General features: G+C 39.0%; 1 protein-coding gene across 2 annotated transcripts in view; it reads right to left on the bottom strand.

Moving 5' to 3' along the window:
* Positions 1 to 1337: 1337 nt before the first annotated feature.
* The window catches only part of SMS (spermine synthase), a 40498-nt gene continuing 21399 nt past the window's right edge, over positions 1338 to 20436 (bottom strand). Inside the window, exons 5-11 of one of the 2 annotated variants that reach the window (XM_066176941.1) lie at positions 17898 to 18073; positions 15961 to 16115; positions 14980 to 15069; positions 13894 to 14008; positions 13338 to 13417; positions 3067 to 3182; positions 1338 to 1749 (exon numbers count right to left, since the gene is read on the bottom strand). In XM_066176941.1, the coding sequence (XP_066033038.1) occupies positions 1719 to 1749; positions 3067 to 3182; positions 13338 to 13417; positions 13894 to 14008; positions 14980 to 15069; positions 15961 to 16115; positions 17898 to 18073 (763 nt within the window). In that variant the 3' untranslated portion in view covers positions 1338 to 1718. Of the gene's footprint in view, positions 1750 to 3066; positions 3183 to 12399; positions 13153 to 13337; positions 13418 to 13893; positions 14009 to 14979; positions 15070 to 15960; positions 16116 to 17897; positions 18074 to 20436 lie in introns of those variants that run through there. The other variant, XM_066176942.1, reaches the window with a different exon arrangement.

The raw sequence follows: 20436 nt of genomic DNA, 5'->3' as shown, positions 1-20436 counted from the left end.
CACTCAGGGAAATACAGGAAACTTTATTCTACTTAGAGGGAAGCTCTCTTCTTTGGGAGCATTCAGTGATTCACAAGATGTAGGCCATGGAAGAACTGCACCCTGTGTATATTAGAGAATAACTGAGATCATTTAAAATAGTAAGACTGAAAAATGCTTCTATTGGCTATGCAAACTGAAAACATTTTAACAGTTTTAGACCAATTATATGCAAAAGAAAAAGCAAGTTTTGGCAAATTTTCTAGTATCAGTCTGGAATTCTGCATAGGCTGCTCAGATCCCATGAAGAGTTTATTTATGTGGGATGCAATAAAATTTTTCTTTATGTATGATTTAAGAACATAAAGGACAGCTTTTGTTTTGTTTGTTTTCATCAACTCTCTCCAAAAAAACTATGAAAATGTTGACATGGGCGTTGAATGACACATTATTGTTCAGGATTAGAGTGTTTAAGGAAACAGCACACATTTTATTCTACCATGGAAAAGTAGAAAATGCAAGTATTGGTCATATCCTTCCTACCTCCTTTCAAGTAGGACTTTTAGACAAATATTTTAGTTGATACATAGCAAACTCTTACAAAAATATAACTTCTGACAGCATGAGAAACTGCTAAAGAAAAATGCATCTTCTTTCAGAACAGAACTACAATGCACCCCAGCTTCTACTGATTTTCACACTGCAAGTGAATCTAACTGAGCAAGTGCCTCACACAATATGGGCCAACTGTGGCAATACAACCATGACTGACACTACTGAAGCGCACACACTTGCTTCAGAACATTCAGTACAGGTGCACATAAAGATAGGTCACATCACACCCACATTTCTTCATCCTCTAAGCCAACCTTTACTGCAAAAATCTAGTGCTTCCCATAAGGCTGAGGAGAAGATATGCCCAAATGAACCTCACTACACTCAGTTTCTTGCACTGTGGTGGAATGAAAGCCTAGCCTTGATCTTCTTGCTTCTGTACAAAGGTACTGTCAAATCTGTATCAGAATCCAAATAATCAGTAGGGCAGCAACTAAAGAACTCCAGGAGGTAAAAGGCCAAAGATTCTCCTGCAGCAGAGATTACAGCAATGATGAATGAAACCAGGGCAAATAAAAATTTAAGACTGGCTTTCTTCCCTTTGCAACAAAGGACATGGGGTATTCTCTCAATTTTTTTTTTTTCTTTTTAGTTATGCCCCTCTCTATATGGAAGCACTGCAGTGTTCATTAAAAAAAAAAACCCAACCAAAACCACACAAAACCCCTCTCCCATTTTCAAAAGCACCATAAATGAAAAATCTGTTGGAAAAACAAAATCAACAAAAACTCCATGGACCACCCTTCAGTGATGAAATGCTAAAGATGTCTTTTTTAATCAACCAGTTTGTGAAGATCTACAAAAAAATAAAAAGGATCACATTCTAAAGGTTCAGTGCAGTCAGCAGCTATATAGTTTTGCTGCTTATTCATCTTTAAGTTGACGTTCAAAAATAACACCCTAGCTTGTCAAAATATACATTTTCCATTTGCTTTTAAATTAACATAATAATAAAAAAAATTTAAAGAATTCACAATCAATAGCATGACTAAGTTTCAGGATCATCTACAGCATATAATTTAACGGTTCAAGATGCCAATATGCAGCATGTGGCAGGCCTATATGCTCCATGCAGCATGTACATTTAAGATAATCTCAGATAATCTTGATGCTCAGATGCCAGTCTATTTCTTCCAAATCGTGTAGAATACCCATCTGGAGAAAATAAGCAGTTAAGGAAAAAAAAAAAGTAACACTTGTACACAATTAAAATGCAGTTCTTTTTACTTATATTTAAATTCTGAAAACTTCTGGTAGCTCATAAAGGGTAAGCAAAACACTCAAAAGTGAAATCTCCCTGGATTCTCTTCTTGACTCAGCAGTTCAAAGATGCCTATTCTTCAAATCACATACATGTTCCATTAGGGCGTGGCAGTTGTAAAGGCAAAAACCCCAGTTTCTCTAAAGCTGTAAGCTTTAAGGGCAAGTATCTTGACATCCTTCACATTCTTTTGTCTTGAAAAAGTGAGGTCACATCTGCACTTCACAAAGAGCTGACAAATAATGAGAAGCAGGAGGAGCTGGCTATAGTCAGCCTGCAGTCAGTACAGGGTCAGTGTGGAGGCTCCAGCAGTGAACACTGCCTGGCTTAGAGACACAGAAGGGAGGCAAATGAACACACACAACAGAAGAGAGGCTGTGGCAGTGTCACGTGCTTAGTGTATTATGAATGAGAAGATCATGGAAAGATGTTTCCTTGTCAAGAGAGACAGCAGGCTTCACCCTGCAGAAACATTTCCAGGGAGATCCCACAAAAGCAGCAAGCACGAGGCAAATGCAGCTGGCAGAACCACTTTACCCTAGATCAAAATGCCCCTCTCTCACACTAAGGGCTTGAAGTTTAAACTTCTAAGCTCCTTATATAACCTCGAGACTCACAAATTTAAAAAATTCTGAAGGATTATTTTTAGGAACGGGATGTTGCTGAGAATATGCATAACCCTCTACTTGGAATTATTTTTTCCAGTAACACTAACCAGTAATGATTGTTAGGAATCACTCTTTCTCATTCCCCAGCCTTAAAAATCAAGTCTGAGCTGTATGTTCGAGAATAGCTCCATCAGACAATATTTAAAGATGTGGATCATGCTAATCTGTATGAAGTTAGTTTCTTATTTTTGTAAAAGAAATAAGAAAATAAGAAGATACAGCCTTGTCAGAACTCCCAGGCAGCATTACCCTTATCATACAGTTTATCCTACATCACATCCACCAATCAAAAACATTAACAAAAGCCTGTTCATGAAAGGTGCTGATTGTTTCACCAGCTGTGAATTTATAGCACTTTTAGAAAACAATTCCTACAATTATCCTCAAAATAAAACTGCAGTAGTTCATTTACTATGAAAAAAAAAAATTAAGGGTTTAAATCAGAGCTGCCTTTCTGCTTGAGTTCATTACCTCCAACCACAATCTATGCTTGCTTGACTTATTAATACACACTCCCCAGTCTTCTTCAGTCTTTAAGGATACAATTCCATGTAGGAGGGAACACACACAGTTTCTTTTGAAAACTCCACAGGACAATAAAGCCTGCTAAGCTGTTCTTCATACAGAGTCAAGGCATCAGTCAGATTGATACAGTTTCCCTGAAGAAAAAAAAAGTCACAGTCACAATCAAGCAAATAAGCAAAATTTCAGATGAATATACACATTTTGACAATACTGCAAGGTTTCCACATATTTCAGAACCAGATACATGCTGATCTTAATAATTAATATTTACAAGGCAAACACTGATCAGCTTGTCTTCATCCTGCCTACAGCAAACAACAATTTGTATCCTTTCAGGAAAGGGGAATTATCTATATTCTCATTAGCAGAAGCCATCATTATATGAGGGCTTCCAGTTAAAACAGACCACCATGTGTTGTTCACCTCTAACATCTACTCCATAACCATTTTCTTTATGATTGCTTAAATGTATTAGTAAACAGTATTACAACATCCAGATTTTTCTCAGTTATTTAACATTGCCTAGATCTTAGTGTTTAAATGCACTATTAAAAAACTATAGCCTATTAATTTTAAACAGATTCCTCCACAAAGCAGTATGACAAAATGCATCAAATTATACAGAAGTTTTCTGGCTGCAGGCTACATTGTCTTGAGTTTCCACATTTTATGCTTCTGAAAAGGAAGAGATTCCTACAATACTTTTTTTGTCTTAAGGGTGAAACAACATACCATTCTTGGAATACAAACACATCAAGGATTACAAAGAGTGAGGAATTAAAAAAAAAAAACACCAAGAAACTAACAGCCCACCCTCCCCCCCCAAAAAAAACCGAACACCCAACCCCCTCCCCCCCAAACAATTAAAACAAAAAACCCCAACCAACTCTCACTTGCAAGCACTACATAGCTTGTCCCAAGATAAGTATTAATAAGAAGCAGAAGCTACTGCAATGTATACCTGGGATGCCCATCTGGAGAAAGCTCTAATTAGAAGTCTGAATTCTCCATATCCATAACACATTTGAAGATTAAGAGGTTACAGTGAGCTCACCAGAACACCAGATTGAACAAACACAGACTACCAAAGCAATAAAAGTCAGTTGTGTAAGAGCAATCAAAAAAAAAAAAACTTTGTCAAGTTTCTTGACTACGTAACTGAGTAGACTAGCAAATACTTTACAACCTTAAATTCAACAGTCTTAGGAAGAGTGTGGCAAATACAAGTTACTTGGACACTAATTTGAAATTAAATTAAGTTGAATACAGTCAACATTGCGTGATATACAGATCGCTCAGGTTGTTTTTATCCAGGCATAAGGCACCGAATGAAGACTCACCACAAAGAAGTATACAGTTGCTGTGGCACAGCACAGAGATGATAACACTAATTGTGGTCAAGGCTCAAGTATTGTTAAAGGCCCTTGGCACACTGACAGCCAAATGAATTGATTTGTGATCTTCTACTTCCACCACTTTCCTGAGGCATCTTCAGCTCAACCTATAGGCCCCAAACATGATAAACCAACTATGCTGTAACACTGCACATCAACAGCAAGTTATATGATGACTATGAAACTCTCCTCCACACATATGTGGAGTATGTGCCAGTCTGGCCATATGTAGGGCAGGATGAGATCTTCAGGAGATGTGTGACCCCATCTTCCCCTAATGATTTGGTTTACTAGCATGTAGTATAAATGTCTTTTACAGTGATCTAACACAAAGACTGCTTTCTTCTTCCCATTTCTGATAAGTAGATACAGAAGCATTAACTAGCATTTTCCAGAGTTACTCTAAATATAAAAATCCTCAGCTTTCCCACACATTTTACCACTTCAAGTGGAGGAATGTTTACCACAGAAGATAAAAAGGAGAACAAGAAGGAATTTTTTATATTAATAAATACACAGTTCCTGATGATCCAGCACAAGAGTCAAAGCCCCACAAAATAACTACAAAAAATGCGAAGCACAGAAGTTGCGTTAGAAGGAAAAAGAGTCTAAAGCAAGAGCATCCATCTTTGGAATGACAGGATCTTCCTGCTGCTCTGAAACACTTTGGGAAGTGTTTGTGTGTACACACAAGTACACAATTTGGGAGTTTAACTGACCATTGAATGCAATATCTTGTTTGTTCCTGCCATTCAATAACGTGTAACACACACCTGATTGTGAAGGAATGCAGATGGCTTAATTAGAAAAAGCTGTACCTAATGAAAAAGAATTAGCTCCCTTACAGTCACGTCTTATTCAATATTTTAAGACCTCTAACTTGAAATGAGGACCCCAGGAACCAAGGACTTAACGCTTCCTAGGTGTCTGACTGCCTATGTTTCACACATTGTGTTACTCTGCTAAGACTCTGCAAAGCTTTTAAATCCAGAAGCAGAGTCTTTCATAAAGACTTGTTTTACTGAGCAGCTTATTTTTGGCACTCACAGATTTTTTTTAAATGACCTTTAAATTATTACATGCACACAGACGCAACTGAAAGTTAATTTTCACAAAGCAAGGAACTAAGATGAGTTTGAACAAGTACTATCTGTGCTCTGTAAAACATACAACAGGCAGAGGCCAAAACAAGCAAAGGTCACATTTGAAACCAGTATTTCTAAACAGCTCCATTTACATTGCTTTTTCCATGTAACAACATCAGATGATAACTAGAACCAAAGTGCAAAATGTACATTCTGACTTTGGGATTTATACTATTTTTCCTACTTTTTATTGGTAGGATTTTTTCACAGTGTATTTAAAACATTTCTATTTCCAGAGGAAGTGAAAAGATAATTTATTCTACTCATCTTCCTCTGAATTTTTAGCTCAATTTTTTTTTAGGATTTTGCTCAAGTTTTCACAAGTAGAAAAGAAAATCTCAACTTAAAGAAAATTTTAACACAGCATCTTGACAATGGTCTCAGGCACATGATGTGATTCTTGGGGTTGTCCTGTACAGGGCCAGGAGCTGGACTTTGATGATTGCTGTGAGCCCCTTCCACACCAGGAAATCCTATGACTCCACTCTATTCTATCACTCTCTCATCTTTTAAAAATCGTATTTGGGAAAGCATTCCTTCAAAAGAACTTGCATAAAACATGTTTTATACAACTGTGATCACATTGCACAAACAAACCAGTACTTGTTTATTTGGTAAAGGAAGGTGTACATAGAACTGTTCATACTTGGGTTTGGGTATCAGAAAACAAATGAGACTCATAAAAAGGTATAAGACTAACACTAACTGAGCACAAGGAACAGACTGCTGCAGTACTTGTATAGTAACCTGTTATTATCCAGGGGATTGTGGTGGGGTTTTTTTTGGTTCAGTTGCCCTTTACCAAACATATCATTTTGTTTCAACATCAGACTGAATGCAAAAGAAAGCTAAAAAACAACCTGTGTGTGTAATTTGAATCTTAAATAGGAACACTGCTAGGTAATTTACAGAGCACACCACTATTACACAGGAAGTTGAATAGGATACAGAATGATAGAAGAGTAACCAGTTTCCCAAGACTGTTGCTTCAGTACTTCTTCATTTTCCCCTTTCTAGCAAGGGACAAATCACTGCAGACTCCATGGAAAACAAACTACAGGAACAATGAACAGGCCAAGAAACAATTTTTATTTTTCAAACTCACAATTCCCTAATCTCCAAATCAAGATCTTGCCTAAAGGTTCAGACAACTCACCTGGCTCTTCTATCAACCTTCTTCTTCTGGAGAACCACTACAGGACTTTATAGATCTGCATAGTTGTTTTTGTAATTATCTGGCTTTACTCAACACAAAGTTAAGCACTCCAAAAATCAAAGCTACAAAACTTAAGGCTTATTTCAATAAACTTATTGAAAAATCACTATTATTAGCACCTTTCCTTAAAACACGACCTGCTTTATTAACCAAGACTACAGTTAACACTATTAATCACACTTAGATGTTCCAGTATCACTAAAAAGCCACAGGGAACCAAGCCTAGAACGCAATGCAGAGATGTGTCCAATAACCTGTTCACTTTAACTTCCACTGCCTAATGAAGAGTTGTATGGCAGAGCAATGCATTGTTTGTTCTGAACAGACACCACATAACTCAAACAATAGCTAATACTGAATGCTGTTAATAAGGTTTAAAGCAGATGACTCACCAATTGCACGTTTTCAAAAAGCAAAATTACTTTTTTCTCCCACAGGGTTCAGCCAAACTTTCAAGATATACAAAACCCCCTACCAGACTCTTCTGTCCAGCCCCCCTCACTTAATCTCTGTTTCATGTCAAACAATTTGACAGGTAAGAACTAGGAGAATCATGAATTTTTTTTTACCCCTTAAGATGCATCTTTCAAACAAAAAAGTACTTGAGGCAGTTTTAACTTTCAGATTAACAAATCTTAATCTCTAAGACTTTGCTTAAGATAGATGACTCCTGAACTGTTTCACAGCCTCCGCATCCTGAGTCTGCTCAGTGCTTGCACTCACTTCAACAGCTCATGCCCATCTCCTAACATCCATTTTCCTGGGCTGCCACAAAGCATAAATTCTGTAGTTCCATGGGCTTAGTTTTTAGGTTTCTACAGGTCAATGCACAACAAATTTAAATAAGAGGTACAGTTCTAGACAGACAAAAAACATTCCTTAAAATAAGTGGCAAAAAAATGGTTTAACACTAAGTTCCAGTTAACTCTGCCCATCTATAAAGCTAATGTGTCCATCAACTGGTTACAGGCTGAACTTAGGCCACTGTGCTTCCTCCAACCCTCAGAAAGTAAACTAATGAGTTGAAAGCAGGTGAAAAGGTCCCTTTTCCTTATTTACCCATTTCTTACATGTCTTGATTTCTCATAACTTACATTTCTTATGTGTCATTGTCACTGGACACCTTTGTCTGTGACGGTACGCCAGAAAAGTTTAATTTTCATTTTTAGCATGAGTTTCTGTTTTTATTCCATAATGATGGGCCAGGATTGCCATGGCCAAGGTTGTGTTTTATCCTTTCTCACTTCAGAGTGACTAATAAGCAGTGAAACAGACAAACGAACAAACAAAACCCATCTAAGCTAGGCTTTGATTCTGGGGGACATGGAGGGCTGTCAAGGAAATAACAGACGCAAACTCAGCTGAAAGTACCTCCACTGACTGAACTCTCAGTAACAAAAGGAATGAAAATGACTGTTCCTTAAACTCTCTCAAACTACCAAGAAATCACAGAAGCTTACATAGTGATAATGTAAGTGATTCTTCCAGCCTCCTTTCATGGTTCAATCATGGAGAATCTTGCTCCCTCATTGGAAGTGCTAATTAGAAAGCCCACACAGCAGCCAAAAAAAGGAGTCTAACTATGGAGCAACGTGATGATTGTCTGGACATTTAGAGGGCTGTATAAGAGAGTGCCCAGGAAAAGACAGCTTAGTGAAGGGCCACATGTTCGTGTGGGAGACACATGATCCCTTACACCAGGGTCAGAGCTGTTTACTGGAACCTGTGAGTGGTCTGAGTTTCTATCCTGCCTGGGCTGAGTGACCCCAACCAGGAAGTCACAAATTCCTGTTCAGAGGTATTTTTAAAGGTTCTACTACATAAACAGACTGAAAATGATAGCCTTCTCAACCTCAAAAATTAGATCAACAGAACAACAAAAACTTAGCACAGAAAAAGGCATTTTCTTAGCTACACATAATCCACTGCCACTCAGAGACAACCTTACAACCAGTCTCAGCATCTGATAGAGCATGGTTTCACAGCTCTTGGGACAATCCTCATGTACTTCTCTGAAGGCACAAGAGTGATGGTTCAGAAAAACATTAACCACATATCACGCTGATATCTACTCACTAGAAAGGAATCACTTGGGCCATCTAAAAATCACAATTCTAAGAAGTCCAGTACTGTAAAAACACTTAATGTGTTCAGAAACAAATTGCTGGGAAGGTATTTAGAGATGAAAGTGGACCTCGGGACACGTCAGGGTCTTACATCCTCATCAACTCCCATTTCTCCCCACTGTGATGGCTGGGAGCCTGTACCTCTAACTGTCTCTCCTTGGGGAACATAATACTAAGCACCTCACAGACATGTCTTCATATCATATCATAAAACACTTCAAAGCACCAGCTTCAGAAGAAGAATAAGAATGGAACTAAGAGCATGCTATTGAACCTCAGAGTAGTGGAATTATGTTTAAAAGTTTTCACAAACAAGTTTCAAGTCTTAAACCTAAAGACAGGTTTCCAAGTTCTGCAGGCTAAGGGTCCTAAAGCTCATGTCTCTCTCTGCAGATCCTGTGTTGGCTGCAACACTTAATATGGATGATGCAGCTAGAAAAGCAAGGGTGTGTAAAGCATGGCTGCTACTCATAGAAGTTTTTGTTCTAAGCTGTGATTACTATTTGCACAAAGAAAGCATGGAGGCATTTTCCCCCAAACACATTCAGACAAACTTTAGGCAGAAGAGAATGACATCCATTAACGGCCCTTTTATATTTTTCCAGAGCTGAAAAAAAGGAAGAAGTCCCTCCTGCATCTCAAAATTTGCCACATAAGTTCTTATATCCCCTAGGAATACAAATAAATAGTCTGAAAAACCTTTCACAGGCAGAATCTCTATGAATGTTAAACTGCCAGGCAATAGCAGTTACCTGCCTCCACCTAGTGGTGACAGGACATTCTGCAGCAGCATTTGAAGAACACCTTGAGAATCACCGAGGAAGGAATCCCGAGGGAACCACCAGGTGCGTTAAGAGCAGCATGCCAGAAATAACTCTTTTTATAATCTCAGATAAATGATATCCATCTGGAGTTAGACAGTACGAGACACTGCCTGCTGACAATTCACGTGCAGATCAGAACATTCTCCAAAACTTGTGCAGAGCTCCATGAAGAGGTGATGAGCATTTCCCTTTATTTTCCCCAGCAGGGGCATTTAGATAGACAGGCAGCAATACAGTATGGTAAAGGATGGCAATTCTGTGAACACAATTCCACTTTTGGGTAAAGGATTTCTTCGGCATTGAAACACATGACATCCTAACTAGAAGCACATGATTCTGTTCAGAGTGCAAGGAGCAGACTACAAAGGACAGGAATTTTCAGTGTTACTACAACATAATGCCAAGGCAGAAGAGACACTAATTGCTGGCTAGTAGTCACCAGGACAACAATCCTTTTGATGCATTTTTCCTATGAGACATTTCCTCATCATAACAAAGATGAGGCTCTAACAAGTAAGTGGACATTCCCTCAGTCACTTTTCTTGATGATATTTAATATTTTTTGCTTTAGAGAATCAAATTGCAAAGAAGGTGCTGGGGGGCACAAGGAGTCCTGCATTTAAAAAACAACTGCCTTAAAAGGCACACGATTTCTTAAGCAAGGCCTGATATGTAACATAAGCACCCCGGAAGTAGATAGTTGGACCAAAAGCAACCTAAATCCCCAATGTTAATACACAGAACTAAAACCTGTGGCATTTAGCAGCAAACACAACTGAGCATTCAAAATCTTTTATGAGTTCCCAATGTGTGACTAAGCTGCTGAAGTTGGTAGTGGCCATGTATGAACTTCTGTCTACAGCCTAACCAATCCTCCAAGTAGCCAGCTTTAGTTACTTTAACTGAATTTAAATTTAAGTAATTTAAACAAAGTTATAGACAGGTGATTTTATTTAAAACATCCAAATAGTCTGTTCACCCTAGGAACCAGACTGTTGAGTTGTCCAAGGTGTGGTGGGTTGACCCTGGCTGGAGGCACCAGGTGCCCACAAAAAACTCACTGTCTCTCCCCTGTTCAACTGGACAGAGGAGAGAAAATACTGCAAAAGGCTCATGGGCTGAGGTACAGACAGGGAGAGAACACTCACCAGTTACCACCACAGGCAAACAGACCTGACTTGGGTAATAAACTCCATTTCCTCATCAAATCAGAGTGGGGTAATAAGAAATAAACCCAAATTTTAACACCACCTTCCCCTACCCCTCTTTTCTCCCCACAGTGAACTTTACTCACAAATTCTCTACCTCTTCCCCACTCCACTGATGGGGGATGGGGATTGTGGTCAGTTCATGCCATGTTATTTCTGCTGCTCCTTCCTCCTCACACTCTGCTCTGCTCCAATGTGGAGACAGTCCTCCTATGAACTTCTCCAATGTGAGTCTTTCCATGGGCTGCAGTTTTTCATTAATTGCTCCAGCATGGGTCCCCTGCAGGGTCACAACTTCTGCCAGGAAGCCTGCTTTAGAGTGTGGGCTTCCCATAGCATCACAGCCTCCTCCAGGCAACCCACATGCTCCACTGTGGGGTCCTCCAGGGGCTGCAGGAGGATCTCTGCCTCCCTGTGGAGCTCCATGGGCTGCAGGAGCACAGCCTGCTACACCATGGTGCTCATCATGGGCTGCAGGGGAATCTCTGCACTGGTACCTGGAACATCTCCTGCCCCTCCTTCTTCAGTGACCTTGGAGTCTGCAGAGCTGTTTCTCTCACACATTCTCACTTCTCTCTCCGGCTGCAACTGCTGTTGTGCAGCAACTTTTGGCCCTTCAAAAACCTTATCCCAGAAGCACTACCACAGTCACTGATGGGCTCAGCCTCGGCCAGGAGCAGGGCCATCCTGGAGCTAGCTGGCATGGGCTCTGTTGAACATGGGGAGCCCTTCCCACACCCCCCCCCCACTACCAAAACCTGGCCACACAAACACAATAGAGAGGGTTATTCCGTTTTCACAGAGCACTACTTTGTTTTTTCAGGCCCAGCTGGGAAGTGGCTACAAGAACCATCAAATGATATACTGATGTATCAAAAGCTCTGACTGCTGTCTGCCCCAGTATTAACTGTCTTTTTTTCAACATCTTCAGGAAGACTAGACTGCTAGAGAACGCTGCTTCTATACTCTAGTCCTTGCACTGGCTACCCATTAGTCCTAAGTCTAATTTTAAGCCACACCAATTTTAATATTGTTTCTTTCCCATCCTGCCATGTACCACCTTCTTGCTTTGGGACCACAAAATATAACACTGCATAGTTTCACAACAGTTAAAACCCACCAGGGCTGGTTCAGGATTGCTGTCCTTTCTGTGCAAGCATATGCTGGAGAGCTGACTTATCTCCTCCCATGAGGAAAAAACAAGGAGCTGCATCAGTCTCCACCTCAGCTGCTTCCAGCTGACACAGAACAACCCCCCTGCCCTCTGGCTGCAGCACAGCCATCATTTCAGCCTTCAGCACAAGCTTCCTCTCAAGAGTCCTTCTGTACAAGTCCAACAAGACCTGTCCCCAGACATACCTTTACCTTCATTCCAATAAGGCAAGCTAGTGTCACTGTGTATGCTACAAGTACAGCAACTGCAACACAACCATTTGCTGTTTCCAAAATATTTAGTGTCCTTTTAATATCAAAGTCTGCCACAAATATTTCCACTATTAACAGGACAGAAATGCCTGACAGAAATTAAAATTTACACTGTGGTAAAACCACATTAATCATATATTTCAACTACAAGATAAATTTTCTTGCCCATACAACCACAGCATTTTAAAACAGAGCAGCACATTAGAATTGCCAAAAATGTCATCCCACAAGTTTTGCATTTCTTTATAAACCAGCACAATTTTACAGTAAAACAATTTCTATATATTTCAGAGCTTAAGGATATTACTCTAAAACACAGTACTTAGATTCTCCACACATCAGAAGACTAGTTTATGAGCAGGACAAAAGAAATACAACTTCAGAGACTTAGACTTCACTGAACCATCTGCTGGCTCCTGTCACATTCTTGTACAATTGCGTACAACTTTGTGGCATTCCAAATTCAGGATTACCTGAAGTATTTTCTGCTGAATACCACAATTGCTATACCACAATTCTATTATCTATGAGGTGGCTATACTAATTTTCTCATCCCACTGCACCTATGTCAAACTCTTACACCTTAATGACTGACCAATTTCCATGATCTACACTCAGAAACATTAGCTTAAAATCCATGTATTTCTTCATGAAGTACATCTGCTCTGCTTTTCAAAGAATTGTTTAGCTGCAATATTCTGCAGTATGCCTTGCTGAGTCTTAAAATTGTGCTTCTAAACTCCAGACAAAAGCACTACGTCTTCAGCTGAAATAACGAAAAAAGACAAGTCAATTAGCAAATCCTAACTTTCATGCAAAATGCCTGATAAGTCATTAAAGGAGAAAACCAGCTTCAAGTAGATTTTTAGTAACTTTTGTCCTTTTTGTAACTGAAAATATGCAAATTGCAGTAGATATAACACAGTATTTTATTACATCCAAGTATCATACCTGTGTGAAGTATTTTCCATCTTGCTTCAGGACTTTCATTGAGAGGTCAAGAATCAACCGTAGAAATTCCCATGTGGAATCTGCATATGGGGAATGATTGAAAAACAGAACAGCACACTTTCGGCTTGTTTACTTATTACATATTCAAGACTTGAAAAGTTTTCAAAAATAAAAAAAAAAGCCTGGATTAAAAAAACCAAATGCAAACCATAGACAATGGCAATGATGGCAGGAGTATTGTTTTTCTTCACAGGAATTCTCTCGAAGTTTCCAATAAATTATGCAGTGAGGAAAACTTACTGGAGTATGAACTCCAAATACTTCTCAAGAACTACATAAGTTTATATTATTCTGGAATAAGAGATTTAAAAGAGTACTAGGCACTTGCTGGTCTTCTCTAATACTCAAAAAAGAAAAACAACAGATGTCTTTTTGCTCAGATTTGCTTTTTGAATGGAAAAAAAATGAAAGCATTATGCTGCAGATTACTATGCAGCAGAAGGGCAGAAATGTTGAAAATTCTCAGAAGTTTAAGTAAATAAATTAGAAGATTTACCTTCTTCTGGAGATGTGGAGATTGGAACAGCTGTCAGATCATTAATTACATAATCAAACATTCTTCCTTCTTTGGCATACCTCTTCAGTACAGGAATACAGTCTTCAATTAGAACCTGTAAGAATGATATATTGTTGCTAGTCCTAAAAATACCCTAAACTAACCAGGTAAGAGGAACAAATGCGGATTCACAGAACTTAAGACAGAAAAACTACAAAATTAAATACACGTTTAATTTTAGGCTCCACTTTCAACCTCTTACATCATATAGAAAGGAGGAACTTTGTAGGAATTATAACAATGAAAACACAAGCATTCCAGGACTGAAACTCCTAGATCTGTGACCACTGCTCTTCCTACCAAATGCTGACAACAGTTAGAAGATCCAACATAAGTTAAATTAGGTATTTGAAGGGCTACTGATTTCCACAGAGTAGCATGTGACTTCCCTGTAAACTTTTTGTACGTTTTTATTAGCTCACTCCTGTAAGTTAATATCTGACAATATCTAAGGGCCAGTAATGAAAACAGAAACATGTCAAACTACAACTGGGCTCATTTTTAAGTGCTGTCAGATGCAGCATAAAGACCTCAGCTGCAAGGATGCATGACATTTGTTGGGAGCTTTTATTTTTAATATAATAGTAGTGTAATACTACTATTTTGGGATTTTGCCTGCATGTTAAAAATAATTATTAAATGCATACTATAAATTCAAATACTTTCAACAGCATAGAGCAACTAAAATACACATTTCTTCTACCTTTTTAACAACATAAGGAATGATGTTAAATACAACATTCTTACTGCTATGCTCTCTTCATTTCTAAGTTATAGCAAACATTCTCCTATCTCACATTCCTCAAAAGATACACATACAATTAATTTTAGGAGTCTGAAGACAGAGTTAAAATACTTCCAAAACAAACTCCAGTTAACAAAATATACAAGTGTCATACAAAAGGAGAAAAAGCTTCTCAAACTTGAGTCAGAAGACTTGTCCCCAAAACTTTGCCATAGCAGTCTTCCAGACTAGGTCTACATGTACTTGAAATAATTTGTAATGAAAGAAAAACAAAGCATTACCTGGTAGCACTCTCCTTTCAGATTGTCTAAGACATCTCCGCACGTTTTACGCATGTGTTTTCTACACCCGTCAATCACCATTTGGTCAATGTTTCAAGCTTGTCAAGGCATAATACATTCCAGAAATAATAGAGGTAAGAGATTCTACTTCTTCAGAAACAAGTTCTCAAAGAGGCATTCACAAAAAAATAATTAGATGTGTCTATTAGTATATATACTGCAATAGCCAACCTTTTGTACTAGCCTATAGATTCAATTAGGTGATTACAAAGTGTTGATTTTTGGTTTTAACCAGTATTTTTGATACCTTCGGTTATCATTATGGTGAAAGCCTGAAATGTGAACTGTAAGACTATTGAAAACTCCATGAAGTTAAACTAGGTTAAGATTTTAACCTTCATTTTTAAAACAATTATTTTTAGTCATAGCAAAGGGATCCCAAAACCTAGGATGAACAATATTTCATATGGCTACCATTGGTTTACATTACAAACTATATGGATGTTGAAAGTTTGATTTGTATTGGTATTTTTAAAAAAGTTGGCCAATTTATCAATACAGTTCACCAAGTCCTGACATTCGTATTGATTAAATTTTTTTGCTCCTAGGTACTATTTTTTATAGTTTTCTTTAGGAAAACAGATGAACTCAGGAAGACAGAAGTGAGCCCAAAGCACAAACAGAAGACTCGTCTTCTGTTATTAGAGAAAGCATCAGTCTGATGACTGAGGCATTCCTTTCCAGCCTTATGTTAACTGCTACTTCAGAGTTTTGGTATGGATTGGGAACCTGAAAGCAGGTGTTGCATAATGATGCACAAGGATGTAGTCACTAGGTCTCTAGGCTCACAAAAACAGATTTCATTTCAGACCCTATCTCCTCATGCAAATGTTGAGACCTGACAGGTAACTGTGCTCAGTGCTAAGGTATCAGCAGAAAGCTCAGGTTGATATGAATGATGGGCCATTTGTAAAAGGATATCTCTACCATAGTAACCATCTTTGGCTTCAGTTTGACTATCTCATATAGTATACCTCCATCACCACCTCCTAGGATTAGCACTTCTTTCCCAGTGTAATCTTCCTTTCCACTGCCCATTATGGCTTGAGTATATGCCAGGTCACTTTCTGCCAGATCTGAATGGAAGAAAGAATTGGACAGAAATATTAAATCTTCAGTAATTCTCATTAACTGGTATTAATCCAGAGGTAATACAATACAGACCAAAGCAAGAACACCTACAGAAATAACCTGGCTCTCAGAGACAGTCCAAGTAATGAGATTCTTCTCAGAATCCCACACAGGATTTTTTCAGTTCTCCACATGAACCCAACAATGCCCACCTCAGCACTAGGAAGTACTGTGTGCCAAAACAAAAAGCAGCAGAGCAAAACCATCAGTCTTTGTAAATTGATGCTCACACTTGATACTTCAATGGGTTTTTATCTCAGACTCATCCTGCAAGAGACAGATCTGGAAATTTTTGAAAATCCATTGTGGACCCCAGCTAAAAAGAGCAACTTAGATGCACACCAGGGGATCCCTGCACAGAAACAAACATGACCTTTAACATCCAGGTGGCTGAAGGGCCCTGCAGCTTGCCTACTGCCAGCATTAGCTTCAAAGCAAGCAGTAACACTCCCAAGCTACAACAACAGATCTGTACAAGGGCCAGGCTTTGTGCAGCAGCACATAGTGGCATATCCTGTCCTTCTGCCTGGCAATCACCACCTCACTTACGAGTACACAATAACAAAATGAGACAAAGCATCACTTCAAAATCCCATGGATGGGAAATAAGTAATGACATATTTCCCTTTCTACAAGGCACATTGTCATAGTGTTCAAGCAGAATCTCATCTCCATATTAAACTCTGAAAATTTCTGGCTAGAAGTACTGAGTACCCAATTTGATGATTTCTAATACAATTCTATCTGGATTAGAAAATACCTTGCTAATGAAATCAATAACAGCACTTTTCAGCTGCCATCTCCACAGAAGCCAGCTTGACAGTTGCAGAAAGGTAATTGAATTGTTAGAGGTACTTCCAAAGATTTCAAGAAGCTGTTTTTCAATTTCTTAATTATTCTGGTCATTAGAGTGAACACAGGTATTCTGTCCCTGGGAAGCAACGTCCTTCATTTACCAGAGTCAGTCCTTTTCAACATAAGAACTAAGATTTTACAAAGCACAGTCCTTTCATTGCCTAGATTTTCCAGCAAACAGCAATATCCAGCTTTAAAGAACAGTAGCCCACCTTCTCCTAAGTTCACATTCAAAAATAAAGGTCAGCAGGCACAAGGCACCACATATAAAAACCCTCATATAAAGACTGGGTCGCTATTTCAATTAACTTAAGAGTTCAAGTTCTATTATTTTGAAGTGTCAAAAGATGTTCACCAATAAAACTAAATAAATGGTTTGAGATACAGGTGTCTTACAGCTCACCAAGCAGGAAATTCCCTCAGATTCAAGGGAGCAGGATTATACACACACATCAGGTCCCACTTCATATTTCTTTAGAACTCCACTGTGTTTTGAAGACTGACAAAGTAGCTTGTTTTACCGTCAAAGAGAAGCTCTCAGAAGGTTGGACTAGTAACAAACAGAATAGCTTGTATAAAAGAATGGAGTAAAGCAAGCTCTGCTATAGAACGTCTTATATTCTCCCAGGCCACTTTCTGCAGCAAAGATACTAACTCAGGAAAAACAATTTTTTTTTAACTCTAGATTTTACATAGGTCAGCCTGATTAACATCCTTAGTATACAAGAACAGATATGTGTGTACGTGCACAAGCATAGTTTCCAGCATCTGAACCACGACCCTTAGACATCCATTAAAACTGCCACAGCAGGATAGAAAACAACACGTCTGACATTTTCATGCCACAGATCCTTAAATGAGATGATACTTACTAACATCCCCACTGAGAATAAGAATATTCCCAAATTGTTTTGAATGCAAAATTTTAATATTCTGAAAAGGTGAATCTTCATCATAAACAACTTCATCTATGTCATACTCCACCAGGCGCCCATCAGCTGTGGGCCAGTATCTATCAATGACACCTCCTCTCAAAATGGCTGGCAACCTAGAAAAAATAATATGAAAGAAGATAACAAAAATTTGGGATATTTGTTTTTTAAAAAAATCCACTTTAAACATACTATGGGTTCACCATAATAAATAATATTTACAAGAGGAATCTAAAAAAACTTGTCACATTTAGCACTTAACAGATACAAGAAATCTACCAGTCACACGTTGAATATACATAACTTGCTAAGGGACAGATAATATACACAGCTCTTCTTTATGTACAACTTCTACAATGTACCTGTGAATTTCTCTCTATTCTGAGAGGCAGAATTTACATAATGTACAAGCCTCTGTAGAAGAATCAGCTCACGACTAGAAAATGATACAATACAAAAACAGAATGCGAGCAAAAAAACATGACAAAACCTCTTCGATTTTCAGTTAAGAATGCCATTTCTCGGAGATTAAGTGGGTCTCACTCTGAAGCTATACTGAGACACATTGTAATACACAGAGAAACAACAAAAGAACTATTACAGTATTTCAGACTGAGCTGGGTGAGCCTGCAGTACACATAAACACAATCCTTGATATCAGTCAATAGTCTGAATTACTTCTAAAAAGTGTTCAAGCATCTCCTAAGATTGTTTTGCGTCTGCTGTTTGTGGGTATTAGGCTTTTTTTTCTAATTCCATAGAGATGCACCTTGGTTCAAACCAGCATTTCACCTGGAAAGACAAACTATCTTTGAAATGACAGCAAACAATCAAAAGGGATTGAGTTTAGGCAAAATGTGCAGGCACAGAGTTCGTCAGATCTCCCACACACACTTCAAGGAATTAAAAGGACTTTTTTTTCCAGAAGGCTGCAGCAGACCAGACACAGGCAAGCTTCTTTTAAATTCCCTAGTGATTCCCAATCAACATTCCAGAAAAACTTCCTACCCTCAGCGAGACGCCAGATGGCGGCACACGGCAGGAGCAAGAGCAACCTTATCTTACAACAACAAAAATGCAGGGAAAACTTCAGCTACATCCATCCTACTGCAGCTGCATGTGTGCAGCTGACACCAAAACGATGCAAAACAAATTAAAAAGAACCTCCCCCCACCAAAAAAACCCCACACAAACCGAAAACAAGCAAAAAAAGACACTGAGGAGCATGTGACAAGATCTATGCCAGATGCACTGTTCTAGGAGGTTCACCTTCCTCTACTAAGGTAACCAAAAGATCTAGACCCTCCACACAGATGTTGTCCTGACCTATTTTTAAGAAATTCCTATCACAGCGATTCCACAAACTCCCTCTATCATTTCAGCATCAAAACAGCCTCAGAAAGCTTCTCCTCCATAAGCACAGACGCAAGACCATCTATTTTCATCCACTGTGCACCTTTTATGAGACTTTACCGGGTTGACGTAACAAGATAACTACTCTTTCACATACAACTGTAAAACAGAAATAACAATATGCAAGTATAATACCACTTTTTAAATTATTACCATTTTATTTGTGGTCTCATAACCTTCAGATCTACTTTCAGCCACAGTACTCCCCAACTATTTTCTTATTTTGTAGTTTGCTCCCTGGCTTGACAGAGCCTTGCTGATTTCACACTTGCTTTTTACTTTTCCTGACACATTTTCACTTTTATGTTCCTCAACTATCTGCTGCGCTTTCTACCATGTGCAGGCCTACAGTAAGTGCTCCCTGGCTTCAAGGTATTAATCACTGCCAGACAGCCACCATGAAGACAACAAGCCACATTCAGTATGAAAGTTATTTCAGCACCAGACCATGAGCTTCAATTTGAGTCCTTAAATTTTAACACATAGCCTTGAATTCAACTAATCCAAATGGACAAAGGGCTTGCAAAGTCTCCATCCTTAAGCTAAATTATAAAAATTTGCTACAAAGCATATCTATCTTCTTGGCAGGTCCCTAAATCACATATGCCCACAGTGAGCACCATGAGGCACAGCAGAGGCAGAGATACGAGAAAGAGCTGCAGGAAACCTTGTCAGGGCAAAGTCTCCTCTATGGGCTTGAGCTCCATTTTAGCTCTAATCCTCACCCCTTGGTCCCTGTGCCAGAGCTGTATTGCAGCTCTATCCCCACCTGCCCAAGCCTTTTGCCAATCCCTGACACCCAGCTCAGGCTCAGAGCTGCCTGGCAGTCACAGGGCTGGGTCTGATCCTGGTCACCATCATCAGCTCACCGCCTCCATGAGCTGTGGGATGTGGCCCATAGGCTACAGCTTATGCCCTGGCCTATTCCTCAGCCACCCCTGGCTGCCCAGCCCTTTCAGAGCACTCTGCTCCTGCTTCCACACTGCATTCTCTCAATATTTCATGCAATCACTGCAAGTAGCTAAAAAAAAATCCCATCCATACCTTCACACTCCAGGCTATTCAT

This window comes from Chamaea fasciata, unplaced genomic scaffold (genome assembly GCF_029207755.1).
Source record: "Chamaea fasciata isolate MVZ Bird 193981 ecotype frontalis unplaced genomic scaffold, bChaFas1.0.hap1 SCAF_2, whole genome shotgun sequence".
NCBI lineage: Eukaryota > Metazoa > Chordata > Aves > Passeriformes > Sylviidae > Chamaea > Chamaea fasciata.
The sequence above is the reverse complement of the archived record's forward strand: the minus strand, read 5'-3'. Positions and strand labels throughout refer to the sequence as shown.